This window comes from Penicillium cinerascens (genome assembly GCF_028974065.1).
Source record: "Penicillium cinerascens strain IBT 15544 chromosome Unknown scaffold_4_segment0_segment0, whole genome shotgun sequence".
Taxonomy (NCBI): Eukaryota; Fungi; Ascomycota; class Eurotiomycetes; order Eurotiales; family Aspergillaceae; genus Penicillium; species Penicillium cinerascens.
In genome coordinates, this window is record NW_026695297.1 from 233,380 (window position 1) to 249,214 (window position 15,835).

A 15,835-nucleotide genomic window follows, 5' to 3' on the forward strand; every position below is an offset into this window, starting at 1 on the left:
TGTTCAATCGCTGCAGTCGGTCATTTGACTGGGATTGTCTGACCTCGTTATAGTATTATTGTAGATGATTGACTTACCTAAATTATTATCTCATCGTTCTAAAAATCTCCCCGAGATATTCCCTAGTCCGGCGTTCCGAAGCTCAATACACTCCGTACTACCTGAGCCTATACTTTGGACTCTGGTTCCAATCCCTTCGATTTTCTTTGTCATATACATCAGCGTGATGGAAATAACTGGGATCGGAATCAGCCCCTAGACCTATCAGGATGCGCAGCCCCAAACCGACATCGCGGCGAATCGGGGCTTCGGCCTCCGTCCACACTAGCTCCGACCCCGACGGTCTGAGCTGTTGACTGGTAGAAACAGACCCTTGAACACGGCCATGTTGCTACTAGTGCATTGCTGCAGAAAAGCAGGGGTCCCTACGTCGTAAATCTCACACCCCTTTCGATCAGCTCGGGCCTTTGAATCGGCACTCGCTGTTCGCTGTTTACGATTAAGTGGCCCACGCTAAGCCCGAAGCCTAAAATGGTGGTTATATAGTCTTTTGCTTTCGCTTTCACTTACCTCTGCAGATCTGCCAGGGTTGTTTCCTTGCACATTTACACTTTTGGAGATCTCGATACTCACACTGCTGGTGCTTTGCGGATGAACTGCGCCCGCCCGATCTATACAGCCTCTCCAACAACACACCACACACCGCCGTATTAACCTTGAAATAATCGACCGGCGGCAATGGGAGGCCCATATGCACCTCATACGGCTGCACTGGGCGGTCGTCCAACAAAGGATCTCGACGTCCCCATCTGCGCCGTCTTCCTCGTCCTCTTCGCCGCCGCTGGCGCTAGCCATATGACCTTGTTCATTCGCAACCGAAAGCGAGGACACAAATTCATTCCATCAGCCGTGTCATTCGGTTTCTGCATGTCCCGCGTCATCGCCAATGCGATCCGCATCTCTTGGGCGCATTACCCAGCCAACATCTCACTCGCCATCGCAGCCCAGATCTTCGTTGCGGCGGGCGTGCTCCTCCTCTTCATTCTCAACCTCCTCTACGCCCAACGCATGCTCCGCGCCGCTTTCCCTACTTTCGGCTGGTCTCGGCCATTGTCATGGACATTCAAAGCCCTCTACGTGGTCGTGGTCATCACGATCATCATGTTGATTACGGTCGTGATCCAGAGCATGTACTCCCTGAATGCCAACACGCACCGTATCGATCGCGACGTCGAGCTCTACGGGCTGACCTACTTCGCCATCGTCTCGTTCCTGCCTATCCCAATCGTCCTCCTGATCCTCATCCTCACGCGCTTCCGCTCGGTCGAGCACCCGGGTGCGGGATCCTGGCACACGCGAGCTTTCATCATCCTCCTCGTCGGGTCACTCCTTTGTCTCGGCGCCTCGTTCCGCGCAGGCACGAGCTGGATGGATCCTCGCCCGCTCACGAATCCGGCATGGTACCAATCCAAGGCCTGTTTTTATGTCTTCGACTTCGCGATTGATTGGACGGTGGTAATGATTTTCCTGGTTACCCGCCAGGACAAGCGCATGTGGGTTCCCGATGGAAGCAGTAAGGTGCGGCATTACCGAATCGGAGCTGTCGAGGGCGATGAGAAGACGGAGGTAGCAGCCCCATTTCCCGAGCAGAGTCAGGTTATTGTCGCGGCTTGGAACAGGCAGGAGAAGGAGGAAGCAATGCAGCTTGCCTGACCTTGTGCTCGGCTCTTTTCGTCTTAAAACTGGCTGGGCACCGTCCATAATGTAAGATAATGTCTGACGGTGATGGAGTTGATGGCTGGCGTCATCCGTGTTGTTTGCGTATTATAATGGGTTCCTCCTAGCGATAAAACTAACGCTTTCACTTTTTATTTTTATTTTTAGCTTTGCATCTCAATTGAATCCAAATGTAATTGTATTTACTATTTACCCTAAACTCGAACCCGGTGTGATGTCAACATGTCCACAGCTTCACCGGGATATTCAGACAGCACCCAAAACTACAATTCGATAGGATTCGAATGCCGATCACAGATCCAGGTGAGTAGTGATTACGATCATGACTTGTAAGGTGGTACGGCGTTAGAAGTCTCGCAAAGTCTTTTATTTTCATGATTGGTATCAACAGACGGCCAGGCACCGAACCATACAGAATTAAGCGGACAAATGCCCCGTTCTTATGCCCCGTTCCTTCGCTAGCCCAGTAGCCTTCTGCAGGACAACGATGAAATCTATCACAGGAAGTAGTCGGGAGTGCGCCTCGATACCATGGGTTCTCCCGCTCGGGGGCAAGGATCAAATTGTAGACTGGGCAGAATTAGCAGAGATCAGCGGAAAGGATGAGTGATGTACTCACAATGTGTACTTCAAATGCTCGTCGATCTCCATAATAGCGGCCTGGTTGCCGCAGCGGTAACAGTAATTGGGCGCTATATCGGTTAGTCCTATTCCCCACAGTAGCGATCCCGGGAGAAAAAAAATACCTGAGAAGATCGTCACCACGTTGCGGTCCTGTGACCAGTTATATCCCTCCATCACCAGTTGATGCGCCCGTGCAACCAGAGTCAAGCCGTTGTTGTGGTTGAACGCCTCCGAAATGTCCTGACCGAATGTGTATCCCGCACCGCGAGGAGAAATTCCCCAACCGCAGCGATCGTCGGGATCACTCCAGAGGAGATCACACATGGGTCCCTCGTGCGGGACTTCTTGGATGCGGTCCAGGGATCGAATGTTGTCGAGGGTGTCAATGGACGGGCTCAGTCCACCATGCAGACAGAAGATCTGGTTTTCAATGAGAGCAGTGAGGGGGAGGTAGTCGAAGAGGTCGGTGAAATATTTCCACACGTTGGCGTTGCCGTATTTGCGCAGGCACTCGTCGTAGAAGCCATACACCTGGGTGATCTGGCGGGATTCGTGGTTGCCACGAAGGATGGTAATACGCTGAGGGTAACGAATCTTCAAGCAGACCAGAAGGGTCACGGTCTCGACGGAATAGTAGCCTCGGTCGACATAATCACCTGGGCCTCGAGGTTAGTTGTGGGACGATTCCGACGGACAAAACGAAACGCACCCATGAAGAGATAGTTTGTATCAGGGTTAGGACCGCCGATGCGGAAGAGCTCCATTAGATCGTGAAACTGGCCGTGTATATCACCGCAAACCGTCACCGGGCATTTCTATGTTTTGATCGTCAGTGGGCTGTGGCCCAGCCTTGGACCCCCCACAAGGTCCGACCGGCGAGACGGGAGTCATCACATACCACTGGCTGAACATTCGATTCCTCCTGCAATACCTCTCGTGCCTGAAACGCAGAAAATCATCAATTCGGTTCCTGCAGAAACGATCCAGCAAAGGGACCCACCCGATCGCAAAGTCGTCGCACATCCTCCTCCGCTAATTGCTTGCACGTCATCAAACTCTCGATCCAGCCATCCAAGGTGGGTATGGAGCCGGGGTCGCTTGTGGGCGAGAGGTGGTGCGGCTCGGGCGACCGTGCAGTATCGATTTCCATGTTGTTGTCCATGGTGGGCACAGCTGGCGATTGGAACAGGGGGGAGGAGGGGCCAGCTGGGAGGGGAGGGGCGGTCTCGTGCGAAACGAGCACCTAGATTGCGAGGGAAATCGAGGATAAAACGAAGTAAAAAGAAAGGAGGTGACGGAGTCAAAAACAGATAGCCGTGACAAGATTCCCAACTAACTCAAGGGATGAGAGGCTGGGGAGGTGGGAGAGGAACAAGGGGAGAAAGAGATGGGGAGATGCGGGAAGAGCAAGTTTGGAGGTGAGTTTGCGCCACTCTGCTTGAGCCACACCGCTTCGAGCTATACTTCAGGTAGGTTTTACTGTACAAGGAGATATCCTGTGCCACGATTTTACTATTTACAATTTCATATCATATTTCATTATCGAATGGTCATAAATTCGTTTCGGAGACGGTTTCCCTGGTTTCCCTGGTTTTGTTGAGGCTCAGATAATGTCGCCGCCAAAGCCACCCCCAAAGCCACCAAAGCCGCCGCCCGATCCTCCACCGAAGGGTCCTCGGTTACCGCCCATCGGTGGCTGACCCGGTCCAGGAGGATCGTATCTCGCTCCAGGTGGTGCACGAGGATCATATCCACCCACTCCGCCAGATCCTCCGAAAAGAGGATCGTGGAAAGTCGGGTGCATCCCGCCACCAGACCCAAAGCCAGGACCCATGGTGCCCCGGAGCGGGTCGTGAGGCCCAAGTCCCGGGGGATAGAGATCTCGGTCTCCAATATTATACGGGCTTCTCCCTCCTGGGAAACCTGGGGGATATCCTCTCGGAGGGCGATTTATTTCAAACTCGTCCTCGAACCCGGGCGGGGCAAAGTCTCCAGGTGGATTGGGTCGACGAGGTGCGGCAGCCAAGGGGTCATCAAAGGGGTAGGGACGAGCCGGTTGTGGGAAATCATCTCGGAGGGGATCTCGGGGCCGACTGGCTCCAGTTTGTCCACGAGGTGCTTGATTTGAATCCTCGTAGCCTTCCTTGTACAGCCCGGGGGCGAGTTTCTGGATCACGTTGATCTTGAAAAGTCCGACGAGATCGTTCAATCGAGCGTGAGAAATGAAAATATCGCGGAGAGCACCTGTGAGATTGTCTGTGGGCTGCAACGGGAGAGCAGACCCGGAGATATAATCTTTGGTAGGAAGATCGAACGAGCTGGTGCGATCGTCGCCTAGAGCCAGTGCAAATACCACCGCATTGTTGCCAAGTCGGCTCACTTTGAGCAAGTATTGCATGGAGGACTGTGCATGCGCGTAGCGAAAGGCAAAGGTATCGTTAGCGTTCCATTCTGCGGGAAGGGCGGGACTCTCTGTTGATGTTTCTGCGCAAGTTAGTGATGACCTCTTGACATGGTCGAAGAAGAAAAGAGAGACAAACGTAGATTATGATCTTCCCCGAGCCCCACCAACCTGAAGTCCACTGCTGCCATGCAGGCATGGCCGATGAGAGCGATAGCTTCAGCGGGTGTTTTGACACTCAGTTGTTTCTCACCAAGAGCTTTGGCCGCTAGGCTCAGGATGCGGTCCGGGCTCAGGACATTTGTGCTTGTCATTGTGAAATATGTGTGGATACACTCAAGTTTTGATCTAAGAGCTGCAAAGATCCAGTTGCTTGTGGCGAGTAGCTTCCGGCCGCAGGACGATGAGGTGATGCCTGGAGCTGAGATAAGCGGATCAACGATGATCCACCGAGCCTCATTCTCTCTTGATGTCGGATAAAATAAGGTATGATTTTTTAGTCGAGTATTGCTAGCATTTCTGAATTCGATGGTGGTAAAACGCGTGAACTGGTAGCGTGGGGTTTTGCTTCCTTTAAAAAGCGCTCAGGAACCTATTTCACCTCAAAAGGGCAGTGGTTGTCCACTAAAACTAAACAGGGCTATGCTAACATTTGGAGAACTAGCAAAGACTTAGATGGTGGGAATCAGTCGATATATAGTAAATGGGCAGAGTTATTAACGGCAAATGGTATTGAGTTTATGTACTATGAAGCAATCTAAAGTCTACAGCATAGCCTTGGGGAACTTCTTCATCGCCTGCCGCACGCCCAGGTCCGCTAGAATCTCCTCGGTCCCGCCCAGGATGGCATCAAACTTGTACGTGCGATGGAACATCTCCACGATCTTGCCCATGCCGGACTGAGTGATACCACGGCCGCCGAAGATGTTGGTGGCGTGATCAGCAATCTCGCCCGCGGACTTAGTAGCGTGCGACTTGAGCAGGCCGATAGGGCCACCCAAGTGAGCAGATTGCTCGGCGTAGCTCATGTTGCACATTTGGTAGGCGATGGACTCGAGCCAGGCTTGGTTAGATTCAGTGAGAGAGATCATGCGAGCGAGTCTGACAGATTGTTAGTATACAGGTTAATTATGGAGGTCATTATGAACGTCATTATGAACGTCATTCTGGAGATCGTGGAGAGGGCCTTGTGGCTGGTGCAGGATAACTCACTTCTGACGAATGGCCGGCTGAGAGACCAGGTTCTTGCCAAAGACGATACGCTGGTTGCACCACTTCAAGCATTCTTCCACGATGGTCATCGACATGCGGACCACGGCAGCAACCATCATGAAGCGCTCGTGGTTGAAATTGCTCATAATGACGATGAAACCCTTGTGCTCCTGGCCCAACAGGTTCTGGACAGGCACCTTGACATTCTCAAATTGCACAAATGCAGTTGCGGCGGCAGTCGAATATGAGGTCTTGATCTGCTTGGTCTCAACACCCTCGCCGCGCGGGATCAAAAGGACGGAGAAGCCCTTTTCAGTCTTGCAGCCCGTCACGAAATAGTCGGCGAACATGCCGTTGGTAATCCATTTCCTGGATGGTTAGCGTGGACAGCACAAAATAGACAGTAAACTTACTTGGTGCCGTTGATAATGTAGTATTTACCATCAGGGGTCTTCTCGGCGGTAGTCTTCAAGCCAGCGACATCACTGCCAGCGAAGGCTTCGGTGATGGCAAGACACATCTTCTTCTGTCCAGACAAAACTTCGCCGGTGACCCGCTCTTTGAGGGCGGGGTCGTTCAGCCACTGCTGCACGGCAGTAAGACTGATGGCCATGCCAGCCATGTTACCGTCCTGGAAGCCTATAACAAAGGTTAGAATATCATCTAGAATATCGCCTCATTTGAGATAAACCAAAAAAAAAAAAAAAAAAAAAAAAATTCACCTCGCGCATTGGCACGAACCAACTCCTGCGTAACAATCATGTCGTGCAGATAATCGAATTCCTTCCCATCCACAGCCCCACCCAACAACTGGCGGCCATGCAGATGCTTTCCGGGACCGAGGCGCATAGCCAGAACATTCGTCTCCGCCATACGGTCAATCAGCTCCTGACTGATGTAAGTGCCGTCGGCCTCTTTCGCCTGCGCCTCAGGTGTAACATAGCGATCGGTAAACTCGCGAATAGCCTTTTGTAGACGGCGATGGCTTTCCTTGTAGTAGGGACTCTTAAACTGCGGGCGCAACCAAAGCGGCTCCGCGTATGGGACAGGGCTCAAGGCGCCGGGCACGGGCTGGATAACCTCGGGTTTCTCGCCCTCGATGGTGCCGATACACAACTGATCACGGTACTTCTCGAGCACCTCCTGGCGATGTAGGTTGTAGAAGTCGGTTGTGGCATCCTGGCCGGCGACCTGGGCGAGCACGACACCGCCGCCGGGGTGGGCATCGATGAAATCGGTGAGGTCATAAACGTTGTGGTCGATGATGCACCAGAGGGAGTCCTCGGTGTTGTGCTTGGCCACCTCGGCACGGGTGAGCGTTTGTGAAGGCATATTGGATCGGTCTAAGGAAGATGTGTGCAGAAAGAGGAAAAGGAAGCTTGGAAAGGTGGAAATGGAGTAGGCGTTGCATACCCCGGATTTCCGGACTTGAGGTTGCCAATCACAGTGCAACGAATGTCAGCCGAGGCCCGACACTTCACAATCTTCCCATCATCCGAGGTTCATTTTTGAGTCGCTTTTCTACTATTTTGATTTGATATAATTGCGTCATTATACGTCTAGTGCTGTGCAACCAACCTCAGACTTAGGCCCAGATAATACGGATAGAAATGGTATAGATGCTCTAGGACTATGTACAAGCAGTCTATCCTAATCCCGGGACGCCCTTGAAGCCTATGCAACTACGGCCGGCGTCCAGCACCCGCCTTCATCTCCTTTAGTGCTTCGTCCACCAACCACACGCACACCGGCTGCGCATCGCTTCCAACGCGCCAACTGCCCAGGACAACGTTTTGCTTTTGAAGGGTTTCGGTTGCACGCTCCCAGCGACGTCGCCATAGTTCCTCGCGCTTGTTGGGAAGCGGTACAGGTGCCATAGTGGATTCAGTGGTCTTGCGTCCCAAAGACTGGTTAGATGCGGCCTTTCGCAGTCCTGTGGAAGGTGAGGAAGACAGATTGAGTCGCTCGGTGGCATATTGCAGGGCAGCCTGAGCTGCAGACACTGGGTATGATGGTAGGTATGATGGCTTTGCCGGTGGCTGCGGTGAAGGACGAGAGGTAGTTGTTGCGCTGGATGCAGAGCTGGTCATTGGTGAAGACGTGTTGTTGCGTCGCGGCGGAGGCACAGGAGGAGGTTGTTTCAAGCGCGCTTGCCCGGCCTGTGTATCTGCGGTCTCGCGCGGATACATCTCGTTCGTGAGTGGCTCGGTATCGCTTCGAGATATCGGTGGAGATGGCTCAAGGTCGATCAAGGAATCCGTCTGGGCGGAGGATCGTCGAGGGGGCAAAGCAGGAACGGCCTTTCGGCGGATTGGCGGGGGCGGCGGTGTCGCCTTGCCGGATGAAAATTGACTGTCTCCTGGTGCTGCCGCTGTGCGTAATGAAGATGGCTTGGGTGGCTTCGTGGGAGGTACACGCGGCTTCGTAGACATGGGAACCTCAGGAGCCGCAGGCTTCTGTTCCTCTTCATCTCGTAAATCGATTAATTGAACGTCGTCTACGCTCTTCGTGTCATCTGCAGTAGATGATGTTTCTCGGGCCCGGCGAGGCGGTAAAGCAGGCCTGTTGGGTTGGGAGTCTGAGTGATCCACCAGCTGCGGAGTGCTGCGGCTGCGACCAGCCTCTTCAAAACGTCCGACCGACTGGTCGAAGAAAGGCTTTCTATCTGTAGTCGTGACATCCCGAATAAAGATCCCCAGGATCCGGCCAGGGTTGGCTAGTACAATGTCGGTGTAGACCTCCAGGTCAGCTTCGCCGCTGTCACCAACCAATATGAACTTGCGTTCAGGAAAGTCTCGCAAGAGCTGCTCGAGCGAGCCTCGCTTCCTCTCGGCGGTAGGTTCAAAGATACCTTGCAGCATGCCAGAGTAAGCCTTGAGATGGAAGGAGCCAGGAGGCAGTCCGACGAGTTTGAAGTATTTCTCCAGCAGGGGATATAGTTGCCATGGAGCGTTGGAAACATAGTGGAAGTCCACGTTCCGCTTGGCCAGCTCTTGATACCAGTCACTAACTCCGTTGACGGCCAGTTCGCCCAGGTCGCGAACGAACGTGTTGCGGAACATTTCTTTGGCGCCGCTAGAAATGGCGGAATGCTTGACGGTGTCATCAATGTCGCTGATCACGCTGATGCCCACCGGTTCAATAAGCTGGATCGGTTTTGCAGCACATAGGTCCTCTGAGGCCAGCACCCGTACGTGAGTTGGGACGAAGGGCAGTGGCGCACGTAGAATGAAATGCCCTGACTCGTCTGTCTGAAGGGTTCGTGACACACTCTGCTCCTCGTTGAAGAAGAAGGCCATGACGCCCAAGCCAGCAATAGGATTCGTCAAGAACGGACGAAGTCTTTCCATCAGCTGTGCGTTGGCCATAGTCATTTCATCCTTACTCAAAGGCGTTTGTTGGTTGGTGTTTCGGGACCGATCGACATTGGAGCTCTTCCAGGCCTGGTCGGCATCTTTCTCCGCAGTGTCAACCAGAGTCTTCATCTCCTTATTCACGTACTCGTCTTCGCCCTTGCTTGCTGAGGAGCTCTGTGCATTGTTTGCGACAGGAGCTTGAACGCCGCTCAGCTGCCGAGCCAGCGTGATCATCAGGCGGTGCTTCTTGCTCATCGGTTCTCGACCAGGTGCATAGATCCAGCCACGCACGTCAACATCCACGACCGCATCTTCGGCCTCTGCGTGGTCCAGCGAATCACGCTCATTATCCACGCCATGGTATTCATCGAGTTCACGCGACCAAGAATCACGGCGTGAAGGTGCTTCACCATGCTGCTTTGGCTTGGGTGTCAAACGTCTCGCATAACTAGGGAAAAGCACCATCTCCTCGTCGCCAGAGCGTGCAATCTCCACGTCTGGAAAGGCGCCGGGGGTATTGTAGTAATTCTCACCGCTGTATTCATTCCTCTGCGAGCTCCATTGTGACTGATACGCCTGGCGCAACTCATTCGCCGCCTTGAAATACTCGTAGACCTTGCGCCGACGACCACCAGCGCCGTCACCACTCCCCGCACCCCGTGTTGACGAAAGTCCAGACTGAGCCATCGGGGCTCTCACAGCATCTTTCGACCCGTCGACAGGCCCGCGAATAGCTCGGATACGTTGTCCCCAGGCACCTGCAGCGACTCTCCCGCCCCGCAACCGTCGCCGCGGCCCAAGGAGATAGGCAACGAAACCGCCGCCGAGTCTGCGATGACGGGCCGCAAGCCGCTCCTGCCGCTTGACGATGGCTTGGTAGAGTCGCGACTGTGCACGGTGGCGGAACGAGGGGAGGGTCTCGTGGCGGAAGTTCCAGAGACGGTTCTGAGCTCTACGTGTTGCAAAAGGTCCGACGAGGATGCGGAGGAGGCTGGAGAGTCTGCCAGGTCTGGGCTCGCGACGGGCCAGAGAGGGGTTCGAGGGGTGAGCGACAGGGGGTGGACGTCTGAACACGAAGGGTTTGAAGCGAGCGATTGACCAGCGGGATCGAGGTTTGGGCGCCAGGGTCTCGGGTAGTCCCAGCGAAGCCGGTTGGTGGTGATTCTGTGGGAACGACTGGACCCGTCGGAGGTTCAAGCAAGAATAGACTGGAGGTTTAGACTGACACGATGAGTCGATATTAAGACACCTTGAAGACGTGGAATACTCACATGAGGCGTGCAAAAACGCTAAGAATATGCAGAGAGGAGCAAGTTGGAAGGGCTGGACGTTCTACTGTTGCTGCGGGGCGCGGATCAGCCATGACGCCAGTCTGGCCCCGACGCTTGATCGATTGTTTCACACCCAGCGCACTAAGGCGTGCTCCCACGTCGAGCGGCGTTCCATAGATCCAGTTCAAGCCACACATCATCGGCCATTTCGATCAAGTTATCATGTGAAATCTCAAAGTCAGACTCCGCAGCCTGCTTATCGCGAAGGAAAATGTCGCAAAAGTTGACTTTCATCTCGCCGGTGATCCTGGGACCATCAGGGAGTCGCTCGATTGCCATGGTTTGAGTAGGGAAAGGATCTCCAGATTGTTGGCTTAGATTCCATCTTTCGATGGAGATCTTGCCGTTGGAACTGATAGAAACCGTAATGACCACACTGACATCGCCCTTCGACTCGTCAAGCCAGAACTTCGCGTCTGCCTTAAGTTTTGCTCGCGTTTCCGACCACTGAACTTCAATAGCCACTGTTGGCCATTTTTCACTCCTAGAACTTGGCAGATCTGCTGGTCTCCAAGAGGCGTCTGGTTTTTTTGACCTACTGGCCCCTTTAATACTCTTATCCGCAGTAGATCGGAGGTGGCTTCTCTGCTTATCTTGCCAGATACTGAAAGCCTTGACGAACGCCCCTTGCGCGGTTGAGTGCACCCCAGTTGTTAAAGACATATTAAACAAAAGCGTTGAAGAAGTGAAGTAGTAAATCGACCAGCGACTTGCGAACGGATGATTTGGGAAGTTTTCGAAGTACTCGAGGAAGGAACGCTCATCCACATCATAAAAAAATACGTAAGGATTGCTGGTCTCTTCATACTCATAACGCTCGCATGCCTTGTCTATAATCTCCATGCATTGTTCGAATCCTTGATATCGGTACATTGGCGTCGCGGCAGGAAGTTCTCCAGGAAATTCTCCAGGAAATTCTCCAGGAAATTCTCCAGGCATAATGGTTTAGGAAAGGATCTTAGGTCAGCTAGGGATGTCAAGAAAAAGTGGGAGATATTTAAGAGTCTGAATCACTTGAGCCTTGGATTCGTCGTAAGTACAGCGGATATCCTATATATATATAGTATGTAGTAGGGATAATCATGACGCGCCAATTACGCCTATCGCCCGCTTGAGGCAACCTTGCCGACCTCGCGCAGGCTTGGTACTTTTTCGTACTTTTTCCATCGCTGTTACGAAGTAAGGAGAAAACGGAACGCAAGGCTGAGGTTGTGTACGGATTGATGATGAAGCTATCTCAGCTACGTCCGTAGACGGGATATAGGGCTCTGGCAACCAACCTCCGAGTAGACCCTGGCACTCACCCGTCCCGCGGGTCCAAGATCAAGAATCGTCACGTTGTCAAGCCTTTGCATACAGCTCCCTGGAGTCTACCAAATTGAATGCACAAAATTCTCCAGCTGCATTGACCAAGATTGTTCTGCAGCAAGCCAAAGACAAATATTCTTCAACTCCTCGCCGAACCGCTCAGTCCACAAGGTTGACCGATTAGCCAACGATCCCTGCAAAAAGAATACCACGCCAGTTCCATCCTGAGTCATGGCCGCATTCATTAACATCCCCAGTTTAGCCCGGATGTGCACTTGCATCATCCTCATCTTCTCAAAGGGGGCTCCGCCCGCCGCCAGAGCGCTGAGCCCGGGCATCCAGTTATAGAGAAGACTCTCTGCTGCCAGACTAAAAGCTTCCTCTGTACAGCCGATTCGAGGCAGGACTTCTCGCCAGGGCACGGTTGCGTACTGGCTGAGTTGGTTCTGATCCTGTTGCATGCGGTTGAGGAAGTCGAGTACTGTTACCTCTGGTTGGAAAGCCACGAGATTCCCAACTACATTGAAGACTGGACCGGCCACGTCCATAACGTCGTCTGCGGCACGTCGGCCTACAGCGAAGGGGAACTTGGACCGGGCCCCTTCGAAACTGAGGAAGAAGGCGTGGGAGTGGTTGGTCCGGGAGATGACCAGTAAAGCCAGGGCGGATTTTATGACCACAGACGGCGTCAAGAAGGAATGAGTCTGGCAGAGATGAACCAGTGCGGGCGCTGGGAAGGTCACTAGATGGCCATCTAGATGGTTGCGTTCGGGTGTGACTACCAGCTGGTGGGTTGGATGTGGCCAGAGGACGTGGTAATGTTCTTTCAGGTCGCGCAGGTAATTGGCATGGAATGCGATGGCGTTCTCAGCGGAGGGAGATTTGCGCAGAAGGTGATACTCGTCGGCCCATTCTTTATAACTGATATGGGGGGAAAGGGTCTCGCCGTTTAGAGCGCGGCTCACATCTTCGAAGAAGTGTTGGTGGGAAGTTTTGTCCAGCACAGCATGACTTACTAGTCCCGTTGTTAGCCTCTGTCGAAAACGAAAAAAAAATCACTCACTATTGGTAATGGCCACAGCTGACCTAGTTTCGCGCACAAAGACTAGTAAAGCGCGGAAGAGAGGGCCTGGCAGCTTGGTATGATCCGAATAAGGATAGTTCATAGTCAACAAACGCACTTCATCGAGCGTGTCGACGGTCCCATAATCCTCAATACACCAGTCGAGGACGTTGCGAGTCTGGCGGAGGGATACATAAAGGCCTAGATGGGGGCCCAGACGACCGGTATTTACCACGACGAAGGAGAGCAAGACGGGATTCACTACGAGTGCTGCTTCAATGGCATTACGCATTGACTATGCGGATATTAGGGCATGTACCTTCCACTAGATGGGGACAATTTACCTCGACGCTGGCAGAGTGGGAGACCACCGTGGTCCGGATGTTCCATGTGTTGACAGCCATCGACTTGCAAATGATCTGAATAAAGTCAGAGCAAGGGAAAATTTCCTGCACATCTTGCCAACCCAAGCCAAATGGAGTGATGGCCTCTTGGACTGCGATCTTGGTTGATTGGAACAAGGCCGCACTACCTCCCAGATGGACCATGTCGTCCACGTCCGGAGACCCTTGCGCTAATGAGAGTGCTTTGTTGGTTGAGGATACAAGTCCAGCTTTGGCCGTCAACAGATCAATCTGATCAGCAAGGGTTTCGGTTTCCATCCATGCGTCCAGCGGGACCGCTTGCCCGGTGTCCTTGCGAATGCGGTCCCGGGCCGTCAACATGAGAATGCTATCTGCCAAATGACTTAAAGGCGTATGCAACTCGAGTTGCGCAGGCGACAGGCCTAGAATTTGCGCCCATGCTGTGGCGACCGATGTTCGCCAGTCGACCGAGGTCGCTGCAGTCGCGCTGGGCGTTGGATGGTAGTGCGAAGCCACCAATTCAGTCAGTTTCCTTTTGTCAATCTTTCCAGAGCTTGTTCGCGGGTGCTCCTCAATACCTAGCGTCTGCGTTGGGATGACTGCCGTCGGCACATGGATAGTTCCTAGCGCGGATCGAACAGTGTCTTGCAGCAGCTTAATCTGCTCGCTGCTAGGCTGCCCTTTTACAACAGCCACAGGCACCTCGCCGGCAAACGGATCCTGTTTCCTTACCACCTGCGGCTGCATAGCTTCAAGGGCGGGTGTCTGGGCCAGGACAGCTTCGATCCTCGCCGGGGCGATGTTTTCACCTCCCCGGATAATTGTGTCTTTATACCGGCCAATAACGAATAGTCGACCAACCTGATCCAATATGGCGGCATCGCCCGTGATGAACCATATGCGGTCGTCTTCTTCGTAGAAATCGTCGATTTGGCCGCTCAGATACCCTTGTACCGTGGTATACCCGGACACATGGAGCTCGCCAACGGTACCACGGGGAACTGGCACGCGATCGTGCGGGTTGCAAACGCGCATAGTGAGGCCTGGGACTGGCCTTCCAATGGACAGACTGTTGCCGTCCTTAATAGGATCCACACTCGAGACAGGACCCGTCGAAGAAAAGACTCCCTCCGTCATGCCGTAGAGGTTCTCGATGCTGGAGAGGCCAAATTTGTCGAAGCAGGTCTGGACTAACGCAGGAGAGAGGACCATGCCACCAAACACAATTGTCTTGAGACTTGTCGTCTCCATCGAAGACAAGACCTCGATTAGACTATGAACCATCGTGCCTACCAGCCCCAAAAACGTACAGCGTTCCTGGACAATCGCGCGTGCGGCAGCACGGAGCTCGAACTTGGGCGCTGCGATGACCACACAGCTCCCGCGGAGTAGGGGCATGATGGTGCATATGTGACCAAAGGCATGATAGCCGGGCAAAAGTGTCGCCATAACGTCCCCTGGTTCGAGGCGTCCCAAGCTCATCACCTCGGGAAGCGAGCTGAACCATCTGTCTATCGATATTAGGCAGCCTTTCGGACGAGAGGTTGTGCCGCTGGTAAATAGTATCGACTCTGCTGGCTCCCCGGTGATGGGCGCTTCGCCGTCGATTGGCTCCATCAATTTTTTGAATGGAATCCAGCCCAAGGCGTCCCCATCTAGTGCGATCTTGACCGCATCTTGCGGCACATCTAATCCATCGATAGTTCTTGCAATATCGGCAGTAGCAAGAACTATGACTTTTTGTTCAGTGTGAGCTTTCCGCGCCGTATCTAGCATATATTGAACATCATCCAAGCTGGAAAGGCCCTCGGGGTTGATGGGAACGTGGGTATGGCCGAGGTAGTAGGCGGCTAGGGTTGCCAACACATACTCGATGCGATTTTGACAAAATAGGAAGAACGTCGTGCCGGCTCCCAAGCCACGAGAGCTTAGGTGTGTCGTGATAGTCTGGATAACGCGATGCAATGTGCTATATGTCCATCTCAGACCCTCACCGTCAGTTGTCCTTGGGTTACCGAGACCATACAACTCTGGCTGCTGGTGACTGCAAACGGCAGCGAGCTGTTCAGGGTGCTGTTGAACAACCGCTTCGAACTGATGTACGACGGTCTGCGGTTTCACAGGGGCAGGGCCTCCGTCGATTTCACTGATGGGACACATGATGAGTGAAAAAGAAAATCGATAGCCTCTCTATATGGAGAGAAAATTAATCAAAGCACACTCTACCCGTGGATTGAAAAAATGTAATATATCTTAAATAATACCACTGAGTCCGATCTGCACCCTTTCTTCCCGAAAAAAGACCTGGCAGAAGGGCTTTCTTAAGTCCAGTTCATCACTTGCCTCGGGGAATGGACCCCATCCACGCCACATAGAACAGGCGGAATGGTGTAGGGAATCAGGTTTACATCCAAGCGGTATTTGCTCATGTCGGCTGG

General features: G+C 53.2%; 7 protein-coding genes across 7 annotated transcripts; 1 reads left to right on the top strand and 6 right to left on the bottom strand.

Moving 5' to 3' along the window:
- Window positions 1-738: 738 nt before the first annotated feature.
- On the top strand, window positions 739-1,713 carry N7498_008026 (uncharacterized protein; the record flags this gene model as incomplete). Its single annotated transcript, XM_058455088.1, has 1 exon — window positions 739-1,713. One exon carries the CDS (start codon window positions 739-741, stop codon window positions 1,711-1,713), a length of 975 nt encoding a protein of 324 aa, XP_058305076.1.
- Window positions 1,714-2,088: 375 nt separating this feature from the next.
- N7498_008027 (serine/threonine-protein phosphatase) lies at window positions 2,089-3,659 on the bottom strand. Its single transcript, XM_058455089.1, has 6 exons — window positions 3,362-3,659; window positions 3,260-3,301; window positions 3,071-3,176; window positions 2,484-3,017; window positions 2,357-2,429; window positions 2,089-2,307 (listed from the first exon to the last, which is right to left on the bottom strand). The coding sequence occupies exons 1-6, from the start codon at window positions 3,521-3,523 to the stop codon at window positions 2,235-2,237; spliced, it is 990 nt and encodes a 329-aa protein (XP_058305077.1). The 5' UTR covers window positions 3,524-3,659; the 3' UTR covers window positions 2,089-2,234.
- A 305-nt stretch (window positions 3,660-3,964) lies between these two features.
- On the bottom strand, window positions 3,965-5,076 carry N7498_008028 (proteasome inhibitor PI31 family protein; the record flags this gene model as incomplete). Its single annotated transcript, XM_058455090.1, has 2 exons — window positions 3,965-4,845; window positions 4,902-5,076. 2 exons carry the CDS (start codon window positions 5,074-5,076, stop codon window positions 3,965-3,967), a joined length of 1,056 nt encoding a protein of 351 aa, XP_058305078.1.
- Window positions 5,077-5,526: 450 nt separating this feature from the next.
- N7498_008029 (acyl-CoA dehydrogenase family protein) lies at window positions 5,527-7,306 on the bottom strand (the record flags this gene model as incomplete). The annotated part of the gene is made up of 4 exons (XM_058455091.1): window positions 5,527-5,863; window positions 5,975-6,343; window positions 6,388-6,613; window positions 6,697-7,306. The coding sequence occupies 4 exons, from the start codon at window positions 7,304-7,306 to the stop codon at window positions 5,527-5,529; spliced, it is 1,542 nt and encodes a 513-aa protein (XP_058305079.1).
- Window positions 7,307-7,656: 350 nt separating this feature from the next.
- On the bottom strand, window positions 7,657-10,693 carry N7498_008030 (phosphatidate phosphatase App1 family protein; the record flags this gene model as incomplete). The annotated part of the gene is made up of 2 exons (XM_058455092.1): window positions 7,657-10,579; window positions 10,602-10,693. The coding sequence occupies 2 exons, from the start codon at window positions 10,691-10,693 to the stop codon at window positions 7,657-7,659; spliced, it is 3,015 nt and encodes a 1,004-aa protein (XP_058305080.1).
- A 49-nt stretch (window positions 10,694-10,742) lies between these two features.
- On the bottom strand, window positions 10,743-11,324 carry N7498_008031 (uncharacterized protein; the record flags this gene model as incomplete). The annotated part of the gene is made up of 2 exons (XM_058455093.1): window positions 10,743-11,125; window positions 11,201-11,324. 2 exons carry the CDS (start codon window positions 11,322-11,324, stop codon window positions 10,743-10,745), a joined length of 507 nt encoding a protein of 168 aa, XP_058305081.1.
- A 707-nt stretch (window positions 11,325-12,031) lies between these two features.
- Window positions 12,032-15,557, bottom strand: N7498_008032 (uncharacterized protein; the record flags this gene model as incomplete). The annotated part of the gene is made up of 3 exons (XM_058455094.1): window positions 12,032-12,984; window positions 13,033-13,327; window positions 13,377-15,557. 3 exons carry the CDS (start codon window positions 15,555-15,557, stop codon window positions 12,032-12,034), a joined length of 3,429 nt encoding a protein of 1,142 aa, XP_058305082.1.
- Window positions 15,558-15,835: the final 278 nt, after the last annotated feature.

What these genes read in the sequence shown, in the direction of transcription:
- N7498_008027 (XM_058455089.1), bottom strand. Translation starts at nt 3,523, where the DNA reads ATGGACAACAACATGGAAATCGATACTGCACGGTCGCCCGAGCCGCAC. An exon ending in AATCGAATGTTCAGCCAGTG is followed by an intron (nt 3,177 to 3,259) that starts GTATGTGATGAC and finishes ATCAAAACATAG; the next exon opens with AAATGCCCGGTGACGGTTTG. An exon ending in TACAAACTATCTCTTCATGG is followed by an intron (nt 3,018 to 3,070) that starts GTGCGTTTCGTT and finishes CTCGAGGCCCAG; the next exon opens with GTGATTATGTCGACCGAGGC.